The 15,335-nt window shown below is 28.2% G+C and overlaps 4 protein-coding genes and 1 long non-coding RNA gene across 5 annotated transcripts; 4 read left to right on the forward strand and 1 right to left on the reverse strand.

Annotated features, from left to right (window-relative positions):
• Nucleotides 1-234: 234 nt before the first annotated feature.
• On the forward strand, nt 235-1,542 carry LOC111884692 (uncharacterized). Its single transcript, XM_023881010.1, has 3 exons — nt 235-439; nt 993-1,206; nt 1,284-1,542. Exons 1-3 carry the CDS (start codon nt 235-237, stop codon nt 1,540-1,542), a joined length of 678 nt encoding a protein of 225 aa, XP_023736778.1.
• Nucleotides 1,543-3,079: 1,537 nt separating this feature from the next.
• LOC111884703 (peptidyl-prolyl cis-trans isomerase CYP18-2) lies at nt 3,080-4,494 on the forward strand. The gene is made up of 6 exons (XM_023881022.2): nt 3,080-3,240; nt 3,322-3,417; nt 3,537-3,598; nt 3,866-3,999; nt 4,077-4,161; nt 4,270-4,494. The coding sequence occupies exons 1-6, from the start codon at nt 3,172-3,174 to the stop codon at nt 4,313-4,315; spliced, it is 492 nt and encodes a 163-aa protein (XP_023736790.1). The 5' UTR covers nt 3,080-3,171; the 3' UTR covers nt 4,316-4,494.
• A 1,199-nt stretch (nt 4,495-5,693) lies between these two features.
• On the forward strand, nt 5,694-6,549 carry LOC111884691 (protein FAR1-RELATED SEQUENCE 5-like). Its single transcript, XM_023881009.1, has 2 exons — nt 5,694-6,288; nt 6,344-6,549. The coding sequence occupies exons 1-2, from the start codon at nt 5,694-5,696 to the stop codon at nt 6,547-6,549; spliced, it is 801 nt and encodes a 266-aa protein (XP_023736777.1).
• An 11-nt stretch (nt 6,550-6,560) lies between these two features.
• Nucleotides 6,561-7,951, forward strand: LOC111884690 (protein FAR1-RELATED SEQUENCE 6-like). The gene is made up of 3 exons (XM_052768933.1): nt 6,561-7,149; nt 7,271-7,644; nt 7,811-7,951. Exons 1-3 carry the CDS (start codon nt 6,561-6,563, stop codon nt 7,949-7,951), a joined length of 1,104 nt encoding a protein of 367 aa, XP_052624893.1.
• Nucleotides 7,952-12,430: 4,479 nt separating this feature from the next.
• Nucleotides 12,431-12,943, reverse strand: LOC111884698 (uncharacterized). Its single transcript, XR_002847861.3, has 2 exons — nt 12,826-12,943; nt 12,431-12,720 (listed from the first exon to the last, which is right to left on the reverse strand). It is a non-coding gene; the product is annotated as an uncharacterized LOC111884698 (long non-coding RNA).
• Nucleotides 12,944-15,335: the final 2,392 nt, after the last annotated feature.

Here is a 15,335-nt window from a genome sequence, read left to right on the forward strand (position 1 = left end):
TGGAAATGGTTCTTGGAGCTTCTTCGTGAGGATGTTGGAGTACAAGAAGGTGGCGGTCTTACAGTTATATCAGACCAGCATAAGGTATATTGTTATTCTTGTCCCTTATGTCATAAATTTCAAAGTTTTTCTTGTCCATTTTTTCATAAAAAAAAGGTGTCAAATAACATTGCTATTCTTTTAGGGGCCACTTGAAGCAGTAAAGGAGGTCTTGCCAAATGCGGAGCATAGACAATGTGCTCGCCATATATATATGTAAACTTTAAGAAGTCATATAAAGGAGAAGAGTACAAAGATCTATTTTGGGCTGCTGTTGGTTGCACTGTCGAACCTGAATTCATATCTGTGATGGAGAGATTGAAGGCTATAAATGTGGGTGCATATGAATACTTAATGTCCCATAACCCGAGCTCATGGAGTCGTGCTTACTTTTGTCAAGGTAAGTATTACATTTTCCTTTTTACTTAAATTTGTCTTTATACTTTAATATAGCACTTAACATTTGGTGTTTGCACTTAACATTTGTGGTTTGGATGTTTTTGCCCTTGTTGATGTGCTAGATTGAACAAAGGAATGAGCAATTCCAATGCAACCAAAGTGGATGAATTTGTAAATCAAAGCGGATAAGGTTGTTGTAATTTAAGTAAAGCTGAAAATAGAATTCTGAAAACAAAAATCTGAAAATTAGAAATCTGAAAATCAGAAATCTGAAAAATAGGAAATCTGAAAATCAGAAATTTGAAAAACAAAAATCTGAAAATATAAATATGAAAATAGCAATCTAAAAATCTGAAAATAGCAATCTGAAAATCTGAAAATATAAATCTGAAAACAGCAATCTGAAAATCTGAAAACAACAATCTGAAATCTGAAAATAGCAATCTGAAAATCTGAAATCTGAAAACAACAATCTGAAAATCTGAAAAACAGGTATGTTTATTTGAAATCTGAAAAACATAAATATGAAAATAGGTGTGTTTATTTTTTAACAGATAGAGCATGTGAGACTTTTGAGAATGGTGTTAGTGAAAGCTTCAATGCGATGATTGTTGATGCTAGAAAGAGGCCATTGCTAACAATGTTGGAGATGATACGTTTAAGTGTCATGGAGAGAGTTTCTTTTATGTATAACCTACAACAAACGTGGGAGCCTCCTATTTGCCCTGCAATCATTAAGAAATTAGAAACATTTGGTGAACACTACAGGTTAGTACATTGCTTGTATTTGGAAACATGTGTTGGCCTATTACAACTTCTAATAAGTGCATTTAATGTATTTATAGGTCATGGTCTGTCATACCAAGTGGTGGAGGGATATTTGAGGCAAGGTCAACCTATGAGTCATACTGTGTAGATTTGCAGTCTTGGTACTGCTCATGTAGACTATGGGAATTATCAGGGATTCCTTGTGTTCATGCAATAGCTGCAATGTTTTACAATCAGCAAAATCCAGAGGATTTCATCAGTCCTTGGTTTTCAAGTGAAAGATTCAAGGATAGTTATGCTACTTTTTTACAACCTATGAATGGTAGCAACCTATGACCAACAACTCCTTATGAAAAACCTTTGCCACCTATGTCTAGGCAGATGCCTGGGAGGCCTACTGTGAACAGGAAGAAGCATGCCAGTGAGAAAGGAGACGGCGGATCTAGGAAAAGAACTGTTAAGTGTAACAATTGTCAAGAGTTTAGACATAATAAAAAGTCATGTAAGAATCCTACAAAGGAGCCTGAGCCCAAACCAAAAAAGAAGATAGGAAGGCCAAGTGTGAAGATTGAAGGTACTTTAAAAAGACCAAGAAAAAAAAAACTAAAGTTCTATGTGCATATTCACAAGCAGTTGTTGATTTGAGGGAGTCTGGATACATTTCCCAAGAAACTGAGGAGCTAATGGGTACAAGGGATGATGTTACCCAAGAAACTGTGCAACTACCAACAATGGATGATGTCACACTTGAAGCACAAGGCATTGCAGAAACACAAATGGATGATGTAACTTTTGTACCTGAAACTATTGCACCTGGTTCGACCCCGGCAGAACCAATGACATTGGACTAATAGAGTAGAGGTGATTGTATTTTTGTAGAGGGGGTGGGGGTATTTTTGTATAGTACCATTAATATGGCCATTTTGGTCTTTTTGTTGCAACTTATTATTTGGCATTTTTGTAAGTGTTAATGATGGCCAAGTTCACACCCACATGTTATTTAGAAACTGATCCACTTTGGATTAACATTCCCCTTTGTAAACTGTTTATGAAATGTTGTGTACTTTGTTTATTTTCTATATTCCTTTTTGTCTTTTTCTTATTAGGACATTCTACTTTCAAATATCTATCAAATTATATCATATTAGTTTATAATAAAGGCCATATAACAGCCCCATATTAACAATTTTTTTTAACTTAACAACCCTTATATTAACAGTTTTTTTTTTTTTTTTTAATAAAGTTACCCTTTTAGGAAAAACCAAATTTAATAATGAATGTATGCCTTAAAAGGGTAAAATTGGAAACTGAAAATAATATATATATATATATATATATATATATATATATATATATATATATATATATATATATATATATATATAAGGTTAGGTTATTTTGTTTTTAGTATTTATTGTGTGTATGTATGACTGATTCTGGACCAATCATTTTAGTTATTTTAAGAAAGTAATTAATGCATATTACATCTTGAAGATATAATAGGTATTAATTACATCTTCAACATTTAATATGCATTAATTACTTTCTTAAAATAACTAAAATGATTGGTCCAGAATCAATCATACAGACACACAATAAATAGTGAAAACATTTGAACCTAACTCTCTCTCTCTCTCTCTCTCTCTCTCTCTCTATATATATATATATATATATATATATATATATATATATATATATATATATATATATATATATATATATATATATATAAGTACTTGTATTATCCTACGAAACCTAACCAACTATTTTCACGACCCGATATTAAAAAAAAATGAAAAAAGGTTTTTACAACATTTGGGTCGGATAAAACCCACATGCCTTTCACGACCCGATATATTGTAATCCAATCGACGGTAACTTAAGGTCTTAAACCCTAACCCTGGTCACTGACGAACCATCACCGGAGTAACCTCTCCTCCAGCATCGACACCATTGCAATCAACCATGCCGAATGCCGACGGAGGTCCACCGGAGGTAACCCTGGAAACATCAATGGGTTCTTTCACCGTCGAGGTAAAATATTCGACTACTCTCGAGCTTTTCTCACTGTTACAAAAGAACTTTGAACAAACTAATTGATGTCAAATTGATCAGATGTACGATAAGCACTCCCCCAAAACCTGCAAAAACTTCATTGAACTATCTCGAAGGGGTTACTACAACAACGTTAAATTCCACAGAATCATCAAGGTCTGTAACTCCAAAAATCCCCAACTTTCAACACTTTTGTGTTTTCGTTTGTCGAGTAATGATAATAATCCATGGAAGTAAGTGCTAATTCTGGATAATTGTTTATATTTTTGTAACAGGATTTCATAATTCAAGGAGGTGATCCCACCGGCACAGGAAGGGGTGGAGAATCCATTTATGGGTACGTTTTCTCATCTCCAATTAAGCTTTCCTTTTACGATTTTTATGCTTCAATCTTACGAACTTGTTAGATTCGAGATTGTTGAAGTTAATCCATACTTCTGGAATCCGTAATCCCAATCAAATCTGTCGTTTGAAGTCTGAACACAAAAAAGTAGATATCAAAACTCGAATTCAAATTGAATTTCAACAATCTACTGGCAAGTTGCGCTTATGTTTGAGAAATTTGACTTTTTTTTTTGACATGAGTTTGTTTCCATTGTTGAAGCTCAAAGTTTGAAGATGAGATCACTCCAAAGCTGAAGCATACTGGAGCTGGTATCATATCCATGGCTAATGCTGGTCCAAATACAAATGGGAGTCAGTTCTTCATCACCTTAGCACCAGCTCAATCACTTGATGGTAATTATATTTTTTCAAAAAGGGACTATTTTGATCAATTTGCTCCATTTTAATATTTATACTTATCATAATTTCAGGAAAACACACGATATTTGGAAGAGTATGTAGAGGAATGGAGATTGTGAAGAGACTTGGTAGTGTTCTGACTGATAATACTGATAGGTATATTGCTTTCTTATTCTATTTATTTGGAAAATGTATGATTGATTTTGATAAATTCTTGTCTTGTTATTATTATTATTATTTTTTTAATGTTTTGTTTTGTTTTAGGCCTGTTCATGATGTGAAAATACTACGAACAAGTGTTAAAGATTGATGGTTTTTGGCACCATAGATTTCTCAAAGCAAGGTGTTGCTACTATCCATAATCCCATGAATGTAATCGAATTATATAGGGCTTCATATGTATGCAATTTAACAAGAAAACATTAGTATCTTGTAATTTGAGATTGTAACAAAATTATGATTTACTCCTCCATGTTCTAATTTGGTCAAGTTATTGACTTCTTGTGATTTGCATATAAAGATAGTGTTTTTTCATATGGTCAAAAAAGGTTGCCAAATGGTTAGGTTAAACCACAATCACAACAAACCTTCATATCTTCTTCTTTGTTACTTTACTGATTTTTTTTACTCTAATAAATAAAACCATTTTTGTCGCTGGTCATTCTCTCATGCATCATGTTACATGTCATTTTGTGGTAATTTTAGATTAAATTATATCCATATATGTCATTTATTTATTTTTTCTATTTATTAAATTTCATATAATATTTAAATGAAAAAATATAATATTAAATGCATATCAAAATTTTGTGGTTTTTTTTTTTTTTTTTTTTTTTTTTTTTTTTTTTTTTCCATTTTACTGTATTAAATTAATTATAATATTTACTCTAATAAATGAAGTTTTTTGTTGTCATTTGTCACATTTCCATTCAATTTGTCAAATCTCATTTTGTGGTTGTTTTGAATTAGTTTTTTGTCCACATGTCATTTTATGACCTTTTCTATTTTATTAAATTTCACATAATATTTTAATGTAATAGTTGCAATAAATATACTAATAAATGAATATCAATTTCATTAATAAACTTATTTTTTAATTTCAAAATTCCTAAAATTAAAGCTTATTAGTTTCTTTTATTTATTTAAATTATTTTTTTAATTTAAAAGATAAAAACATTTTCATTATAGTAATTCATTATTTTTTTTATTTTCTTATAAATTCAAAGTTTTCAAATATTTTGATATTTATACATGTCATTACACATGTCATCCTTCTTCAGTTCCATTTAATTTTAATTGATATCCCTATAATACCCTTAATGAGGTAATTGAAAATTAAAAAAAAAAAAAAAAAAAACACAAAATCACGTAAACAAAAAGAAGTAAAATCAAGTAACCAGTTTCTTCCATACGGCTCCAACCCTATTCTCATTTGATTATTCTCATTTGATTGTTCTCGTTATTCTATGTTGCACACATCGACATCGACATTGACAGCCATAGCCATCATAGACAACAAGTAAGGCAACATGTAATTTTTTCTTACATTCTCACTGCCCCGTTGGTATGATTATCTTCTTTATTGTTAATACAATTTTTGTTTTATTGTTGAAACAGTCTCTGGTTTGATTAGTTGGTTTGTTGTTAATAAAATCTTTGTTTTATTGTTGATATAGTCATTGATCAGTATGGAGGACGCAAATTTAGGTGAAGGGGATACAATTCTCAATCCTCAAGATCAAAACATTCCTAAAGTTGGAATGATGTTTGATTCAGAAAACGAACTTGAAGATTACTTTAAAAAATACACATACCAGATTGGATTTGGTGTACGAAAAGTTAGTACAAGAACAAAAAAATGTATTGCCACAACATACTACTCACTTGGATGTTCCAGAGGAGGTGTATATGAGCCTAAGACAAACAAACCATATCTAAAGTCTTCTAAAACAAATTGTCAAACAAATATTTGTGTAATTGCATATGGTGATGGAAGATGTACTATCTCTCGTGTTTTTCTTGAACATAACCATGCTTTAAGTCCCAAAAAATCTAGTTTTCATCGATCACATAAGAAAATGGATTCATATGCCAAGAGAAGACTTGAGTTGAATAATTATGCTGGAATTCCATTAAACAAAAGTTTTCATTCGTTAGTTGTTGAAGAGAAAGGGTATGGCAATTTGTCTTTTGGCGAGACAGATTGTAGATCTTACATTGCAAAAATAAGACAACTAAGACTTGGGCAAGGGGATGTTGAGGCAATTCGTAATTATTTTGCCCGTATATAAAAAAGAAGTTCAAATTTTTTTCTACGTGATTGACATGGATGATGAAGGTCGTATGCAAAATGTATTTTGGGCAGATGCAAGGTCTAGGGTAGCTTACGAGTCATTCGGAGATGTTATTTCATTTGACAACACATATTTGACGAACAAATATAATATGCCGTTTGCACCTTTTGTTGGAGTAAATCACCATGGACAATCTATCTTATTTGGATGTGGTTTGCTTTCTCGAGAGGATACAGAAACATATGTATAGTTATTCAAGTCATGGTTAGAATGCATGAATGGAGGGGCACCAAAAGCAATAATTACAGATCAATGCAAGGAGCTGTGGTACAGGTATTCCCCGAATCTCATCATCGTCTTTGTCTTTGGCATATTATGAAAAAGATTTCTAAAAAATTAAGTAGATTGGATCAATATAAAGTAATAAAGAAGACTCTAAAAACCCTTGTGTATGAGTCTACGAACACTCAAGAGTTTGAAGATGGGTGGTGCAAGCTGGTTGACAAATATGGACTTGAAAAAAATGAGTGGTTATGTTCTTTATTAAACGATCGAAGTCATTGGGTGCTGATGTATGTAAAAGTAAACTTTTGGGCAGGGATGTCTACTACACAACAAAGTGAAAGCATAAATGCTTTTTTTGATGCGTATGTTAATTCTAAAACATCATTACGACAATTTGTTGAGCAATATGACAATGCGCTAAAAAGCAAGATTAAGAAAGAAAATAAGGCTGATTTTGAGTCTCTTAATTCTTCATATAAGTTAGTAACTGGGTTTTATTTTGAGAGACAGTTTCAGGAGGCGTACAGAAATGCAATTTTTAAGTTGTTTCAAGATGAGTTACGGGGTATGTTGTTTTGCAATTCTTTATTGCTCAAAGTGGATGGTGCACAATATGTATTTCATGTCACAAATGTTATCGAAGGGAAACATTGAGATTTTAAAAAAAGAGTTGTTTATATTGTTAGGTATGATGCAATCGCATTTGATATACAATGTTCTTGTTATTTGTTTGAGTTTCGCGGAATTATTTATCGGTATGGTGAAGATATTGATTGAGAAGGATGTTAAAGAAATTCATCCACGATATATTTTGTCTCGGTGGAGGAAGGATGTGAAGCATGGACACTACTCGGTGATAAATTGTTATGAAGATTTGATGAGTGGTGAAAATGCTAAACAGTTTGACCACTTGTGTTCCAATTTTTATGAGGTTGCGCATATTGCTAATTCTCACGAAAAGTATGAATACTTGCTAAGTTGTATAAATATGGCTAAAGAAAAGTTAAATGATGATTCATTTTGGGGTTGTAGTAGTAACGTAAAATTGATAGTTGAAGATGTTCGTGTTCCAGACTCGACTAAAAAAATTGTTACCACCTTTGCAAGTACGTAGTAAAGGCCGTCCACCATCCAAGAGAAAAGAATCTAGAGTTGAACGGGTTATGAAGAAGAATAGAAAGAAAAATGTAATATTTTATCTATTTAGATTTTTTTGTTTAATGTAGTTTTTAATAACTGCGTTTATTTATGTACTTGAGAAAACGGATAACATACAACAAGATCCAATGGGTCCAAGTCGTGAGCATGGGGCAATTTCCTATAATGATGAGCCGAACTACCATTTTGATCTTAATGTACCGGTTTGAACAAGAAAGACCGATGAATATGTGGAAAAGACTGATTTTCAGTTTTAGTTATTTTTAGATTAATTATTTTGAAAGAACCGATTGGCATTGTGAAAGTATTAAGAATTGGATTTCTTGGTTTCAAAATAAAGGGCACATTGGTCATTTTTGGAATATTTATGATTTTATTTCTTTGAGGTTCAAAAGATGTCGCAATGTGTATTTTTCTTAAGTTTCCTATGATGTATACCAATAGAGTTTTACATGATACATACAAATGGAACCAAAAATAGCAATGCACTTTAAAAATTAAATCAAGAATAACAACGCACTTTCAAAATAAAAAGTGGGACAAATTACAAAAAAAAGAGTTACAAATAGAGGGGCATTTATGTCCCAATATTTAACAAAATGGAACCTTTGGCCATTTTTGTCCCCATTTACAAAATACAATACACGGGCATTTGTGTCCAAATGAGAAATGAAACTAATGGACATTTTAATATTATCATCTAGAAGAAAGAATAGATACATTGAACTTCGTTTGACACAAAAACACTTTCTAGATCAAGTATATGACCTTGTTAACCATGGTGACAACAACTTCCAAGATATCCCCTTTGAAAGGTCAAAACACAACACATTGATACTTAACAGGAAAAGTAACAAAACCAATGTTATCTCTAAGAAAGAATAGATACATAGTTTAATACAATAATTGATATTAAACCCAAATGGTGTGTTGTTTCTACCTAATGACATGTCCATTTTCTCCTCTGCCAATGTTATTATAGCGGTTATAAGTGGTTTTGTAGCCATCTGCACAAGTTCCTCCAAACATTTAAGCTTGATAAAGTGAGACAAAAAAATTATGTGATATACACATCCCATGAATATTTTATAAATAGTTAAAAGTAATAAATTGTAGTGATAAATGCAAAAATTAAATTGTAATTTCAATTTAACTAAAATATTTCATAAAAATATTTTTATAATCGTTAAAAGTTTTCAAATAAGTACCTTAAAATAACATAAAATAATAATGTTAAAAGTAACTCTATATAAATGATTATATTGTTACCTTTAAAATCAAAAAACAATGTTTGATGTTTTAAATAATTATAATGATAGAACTTAAAACATTAAGCAAATAAATTTTAAAAAATTAATGAATAATAACAACAACTATAAATAACATTAAACTATATATTATATTTAATTTTATTCATATGTAACTTGCGGATAGAAGTCATTCAAACAATTGAGATTATGCAGTTATAATAGATGTATATATTATCATATAATTCAAAATAATCAATATTATATCAATTTAGTATATGAATTATCATATCAAATTTAACAACAATGTTATTGTTATATTTAAATAAAACATATATTTGTAAAGACTTCAATTATATAAGTGTTTATGCGCAACGTGCGAGCATTCGCCTAGTAATATACATAAAACCGTTTCTGCCACTTGTCATTCTCTCATGCGTCATGCCAAATCTCATTTTGTGGTAATTTTAAATTAAATTATATCTATATATGTCATTATATGTCATTTTATGTTTTTTTTCAATATATTATATCAATTTAGTATATGAATTATTATATTAAATTTAACAACAACATTATTGTTATATTTAAAGAAAACATATATTTGTAAAAACTTCAACTATATAAGTGTTTCAGCGCAACGCGCAGACATTCGCCTAGTAATATACATAAAACTGTTTCTACCACCTGTCATTCTCTCATGCGTCATGTCAAATCTCATTTTGTGGTAATTTTAAATTAAATTATATCTATATATGTCATTTTATGTTTTTTTTTTTTTCATTTTATTAAATTTCACATACGATTTCTATTTTTTCTCATAATTATTTTAACCACTTAAATGCATTATTGCAAAAGGCGCGATGTTACGTCTAGTAATATATATATATATATATATATATATATATATATATATATATATATATATATATATATATAATATAATATATAATATAATATAATATAATTGTTTCTGTCACTTGTGATTCTCTCATGCTTCATGCCACGTCATTTTGTGGTAATTTTATATTAAATTATATCTATATATGTCATTTTGTGCTTTGTTTTTTCATTTTATTAAATTAAATATAATTGTTAAATATAATAAATATAATAATAAATGCATATCTAAATTTTGTGGGTTTTTTTCCATGTTATTAAATTCTAAATAATATTTAAAGGTAATAAATATAATATTAATAAAACCGTTTCTACCGGTTGTCATTTTCTCATGCATGATACCACGTCTCATTTTATGGTAATTTTAAATTATATTATATCTATATGTCATTTTGTGCTTTTTTTCCATTTTATTAAATTTAATATAATATTTAAATGTAATAATAAATGCATATTAAAATTTTGTGTTTTTTTTCATTTTATTAAATTCTATATAATATTTAAAGGTAATAAATTTAATATAAATAAAAACCTTTTCTGTCACTTGTTATTATTTCATTCATAATACCACATGTCATTTTATGGTAATTTTAGATTAAGTTATATCCATATATGTCATTTTGTGCTTTTTTCCATTTTATTAAATTTCATATAATCTTTAAATGTATTAAATGTAATAATAAATGCATAACAAAATTTTGTGGTTTTTTTTTTCATTTTATTATATTCGATATAATATTTAAAGGTAATAAATATAATAATCAATGCATATCAAATTCATTAATGTAACTTTCCTTATAATTTATAAATTTCTAAATTTAATCTAATTATTTTAATTGTTTATTTATTTAAATTATCTGTTTAATTTTTTTTTTTAAAATGAGCACTTCAATCTTAATAGTTAAATATTTTTCTCTGTTTCCTTCTAAATTCAAACTTTCTAATTTTTTCGATCTTCTTATATTTTCTAATTTTTTTAATAAACTCATGTAATAGTGGGTTTCACAATTAGTTTATAAATAATTAATGTATTGAATATGATCAAGAAAGCTATATAATTCATAATTGAAATAATGTTATAATTGTTTTACTAGAGGATGGATATGCAAACATTGTTGGTGAACCGATTACATTTTTTTTAGTTTTAAACTTTTATCAAAAAAGCAGTCGGATGAGAACACCAATCTGAACTAAAACTAGACTTTTGGTCCTAGAAAGACCAAATAAAAAGAAAAAATAATAATTAGATTTATATACAAACTAAAATAAAAAGAATTAGACTCGAACATCCTAAAAGGGCCGTATTTTTTTGTTTGTAATATCGAATTCTACATAACCGGATATAAATTGGTCTTTGTGATAAGAGTTGGTACTCACCATTATTTTTTCCATCTTTGTGTTTAAGTTGTTTTGATGTATGTGAAGATGCATATATCTAATGTTTTAAAAATATTAAATATTAAAAATAAAAAATAAAAAAATAACAACCAAGAAGAAGACTTGGGCTCTCAACATAGATCAAAGACCTTATTTCTAGAATGGGAAGGCTTACATACGTCAAGAATCATAATCATAATCACATTGAGGGCAACTCACAATAATACGAACATATACACATATTACCACTACATTTTCCCCAAATGGCTCTTTTTGCTACACTTATCTTCGCATCCTCTCACCTCACATTTCCTCATATGTCATTTTGTGTTTTTTTGTTTTTTTTTCATTTTATTAAATTCCATATAATATTTAAATGTATTAAATGTAATAATAAATACATATCATTTTTTTTCATTTTATTAAATTCGATATAATAATTAAAGGTAATAAATATAACAATAAATGCATATCAAATTCATTAATGTAACTTTCCTTATAATTTTTAAATTTCTAAATTTAATCTAATTATTTTAATTGTTTATTTATTTAAATTATTTGTTTAAATTTTTTGAAAAAAATGAGCACTTCAGTCTTAATAGTTAAATATTTTTCTCTTTTTCCGTATAAATTCAAACTTTCCAAAATTTTAAATATTCGTATGTTTTTAGTACATGTGATTATTAGTTTATAGATAGATAAATTATTAAATATGATCCAGAAAGGTATATAATTCATAATTGAAATAATGTTATAATTATTTTAGTAGATGATGGATATTCAAACATCGTTGGTGGCTTTTAACTGCTTACATTTTTTTTTAGTTTTAGACTTTTATCAAAGAAGCAGTCGGATGAGAAAACCAATCTGAACTAAAACTAGGCTTTTGGTCTTAGAAAGACAAAATAAAAAGAATAAAAATTATTAGATTTATATACAAATTAAAATAAAAAGAATTGGGCTATAAACAGTCTGATCCTAAAAGACCCGTATTTTTTGTTCATAAAGCCAAATTCTCCGGAAGTAGATAGAAACTAGTCTTTGTGATAAGAGTTGGTACTCATCATAATTTTTTCCATCTTTGTGCATAAGTTGATTTGATACATGTGAAGATGCATATATCTAATGTTTTAAAAGATTAAATATTAAAAAAAAAAACAACCAAGAAGAAGATTTTGGGCTCTCAACATAGATCAAAGACCTTATTTCTAGAATGGGGAGGCTTACATACGTCAAGAATCATAATCATGATCACATTGGGGGCAACTCACAATAATACGAACATATACACATATTACCACTACATTTTCCAACACCAAATGGCTCTTTTTTACTACACTTATCTTCGCATCCTCTCACCTCACATTTCCTCATGCTAATCGTCTTTTTGCACACGTGCTCCGGGATTCTGATACCATGAGCAACACCAAAGACCATAGTTGTGGTTGCACAAGCTATTCATCTCAAAATAAATATATATTCTTTTAAATAAAATGAAGAAATAAAGAAGTGACTTATGTTGGAATTACTATAACTGAATGAGAAAATAGAAATCATACCTGAAAAGAGTAGGAGTATAAGCAAAAGTGTTGGGAATTTGCTTGATTTTGATGTCTTCATTTTGAGGTTTGATGGTTAGGCTTAAGGAAGGTATGTTATGTATGCATTAGTTTATAAAGGGTTGTTTTGTTTCTTCTTTATACAGTTTGTAAGCCTCTACTTTATTCTATGCCTCTTTATTGTGTGTTTTTTAAATGATTATTGTGAATTTAAGAATTAAAACCCAATAAATATTTTATTAAAGTAAATGATAGTTGGAAAACTTTATATTTAATCTCAATAATAAATTTATTTTAGCAACTTCTATCAAGTTATAACAATGTGTAACGTGGTAGATTTTATAGAATATAATGTTCTAATAAGAAAACTAAATAAAAGTAGCGTGTTATAATAATTAATAAGGTAGATTTTTCAAAATATAATATTGTAATAGAATAAATAAAAATAAGATGTTATAGTACACATAAATAAATAAAAAACATAATTAGTTTTTTCAAACATTTAGGATTGCAATAATTACATGTTCTTTTCTTTGTGCTTACTCACTTCCCCTTTAGTTTCAATGTGATTTGTAAGCTTCATCAAACAAATGGCAGATGCTTGTTATGTCTCATGACACGTGGATATAAAATCTTCAAATGCTTTTTTGCTTTAAGACCTCTTTAAGACGAAATAGATCTTAAATATTTCCATTTCTAGTGAATGGAAAACATATTGAACTTTGAACAAGTCATTTGTAATGTATATGAACAAAAATTGAAACGATAGTTTTTTTTCCACACATTTTATTACTTTGTTCAACTATAATAGAACTGTAAAAGATAATGTTTGAATTTACTTTTTATTATTCAAGTGTAAGAATCAAGTAATATAGTTTGAACTTTGAAGTGTTTTAAGCATATTATGATTATGTAAAGAGTTCATAACCAACATGACTGATTTTTTTTTTTATATATTACCATAATAATATTTTCATAACTATAATAACGTTTTTACATCTTATTTATCATTAACATATAGAAGATCATTATTGATAGTTCTAGGGACATACGATTTTTTGTTTCAATTGGTTATTCTTTTTCAAAATCTGCACAAAAAAGTCATATCCAGATGTATTTTGAAATTGCAATTGAAATTAAAATTTGAAATGTAAGATGAAGATGATGAGGTTAATATGCTTATTAATACATATTATTCAAAAGATAAAGGAAGTTGGTCAATTACAAGTGTACTTAAAGTTTGAAAATATAATTTTGGTAAAGAATACTTCAACTTGTACGTTAAAACTTAAAAAGAATGATGAAAAATTGCTTATTGGAACAAGTTAAATGCAAATATTGATTAGAAATGGGTAAAACCAATGTAGGATGTTGTTCTTAAAATATGTAAAGTAAGAATATTTGAATGTACGATAGAATGCAAGTGAATTTGGAAATAGTCAATAAGTACGAAAAAATGTAAATAGAAGTAAATACTTAAAGCTTGAGGAAAAAGACTTGAAATTGGTAAAATGATCATTTTAGACATGAAAATAAAAGTGGAAAATGATTAAAACCTAATTAGTATGATTCCTTATCTTACAATGATACAAGAAGGAAAGAAATAACAAAGTTGGGTTCAAGAAAAAAAATGTATTTTGTTTAATCCTAAAAATAACCGGACAATGATAAAACTAAAAACTTATATATTTAGCACATAAAAGTGCAAGTGAATATACTATAGACTTAGAATGATATTTATAAAGGCTTGGGAATACATTAGAAGCAAAGTAGATGAAAAGTAATGAGTTTTACAATATTTTATGTTTTTGAAATTTTTAACGGATCAAATTATCAAATGTTGCATAAATAATAAAATTAAGCGATATTTTGAAATCTAATTATTGGTATTAATGAGAAAAGTATCAATAAAATCTCGAAACAAAAATTGATTTAAAAGAACCTATGAACATTTATACATGTTTAAAACACTATTGGTGCATGTATAGACTATGAGGGTGTTTGACTAAGTTTTTTAGTTTTTTAACTTATAGTAGTGTCAAAACAAAGTTTTTAAAAAAATATTTGGATTAACTTAAAGAAAAAAGGAAAAAAAAGACTTTTAGAGGTGTTGGACAACTATATGCTATAAGGAGTTTTGATAAGTTAGAGGTTAGTAACTTTAGAAAAATGACTTATCTTCGGTTTCACACTGTTATGAATTGTTTTTAAAAAATAATCTATCCAAACATTCATTTTAACTTATACCGGTGTAGATTCAGTAATAAGTTAACAACTCATTTTTTAAGTTTATGGCTAAACACCTTCTATAACATAACATGGAGTTAAACACAGTTAAGAAAGAAAATGACTAATTGGCCAAAAATAAGATAAGAAGACTAAAATGCCAAAAGTGATTACTAAGTTTATATGTATGTTTAATGTTGGAATGGATTTGAAATACTATAATAATGACTATATTAACATAGACATTAACATATAGATCATATAACTATGAGATTTGAAGCATT

The sequence above is a fragment of the Lactuca sativa genome, chromosome 2 (genome assembly GCF_002870075.4).
Source record: "Lactuca sativa cultivar Salinas chromosome 2, Lsat_Salinas_v11, whole genome shotgun sequence".
Lineage (NCBI taxonomy): Eukaryota > Viridiplantae > Streptophyta > Magnoliopsida > Asterales > Asteraceae > Lactuca > Lactuca sativa.

Excerpts from the sequence above, each read along its gene's own strand:
- LOC111884692 (XM_023881010.1), top strand. The coding sequence starts at position 235 with ATGTGCTCGCCATATATATATGTAAACTTTAAGAAGTCATATAAAGGA. Across the intron at positions 440-992 it reads TCGTGCTTACTTTTGTCAAG|ATAGAGCATGTGAGACTTTT; the intron begins GTAAGTATTACA and ends ATTTTTTAACAG. Across the intron at positions 1,207-1,283 it reads ACATTTGGTGAACACTACAG|GTCATGGTCTGTCATACCAA; the intron begins GTTAGTACATTG and ends ATGTATTTATAG.
- LOC111884703 (XM_023881022.2), top strand. The coding sequence starts at position 3,172 with ATGCCGAATGCCGACGGAGGTCCACCGGAGGTAACCCTGGAAACATCA. Across the intron at positions 3,241-3,321 it reads TGGGTTCTTTCACCGTCGAG|ATGTACGATAAGCACTCCCC; the intron begins GTAAAATATTCG and ends CAAATTGATCAG. Across the intron at positions 4,000-4,076 it reads ACCAGCTCAATCACTTGATG|GAAAACACACGATATTTGGA; the intron begins GTAATTATATTT and ends TCATAATTTCAG.
- LOC111884691 (XM_023881009.1), top strand. The coding sequence starts at position 5,694 with ATGGAGGACGCAAATTTAGGTGAAGGGGATACAATTCTCAATCCTCAA. Across the intron at positions 6,289-6,343 it reads AATTCGTAATTATTTTGCCC|GTCGTATGCAAAATGTATTT; the intron begins GTATATAAAAAA and ends TGGATGATGAAG.
- LOC111884690 (XM_052768933.1), top strand. The coding sequence starts at position 6,561 with ATGGTTAGAATGCATGAATGGAGGGGCACCAAAAGCAATAATTACAGA. Across the intron at positions 7,150-7,270 it reads GTTTCAAGATGAGTTACGGG|GTATGATGCAATCGCATTTG; the intron begins GTATGTTGTTTT and ends TTATATTGTTAG. Across the intron at positions 7,645-7,810 it reads TAAAATTGATAGTTGAAGAT|TTTTTAATAACTGCGTTTAT; the intron begins GTTCGTGTTCCA and ends TGTTTAATGTAG.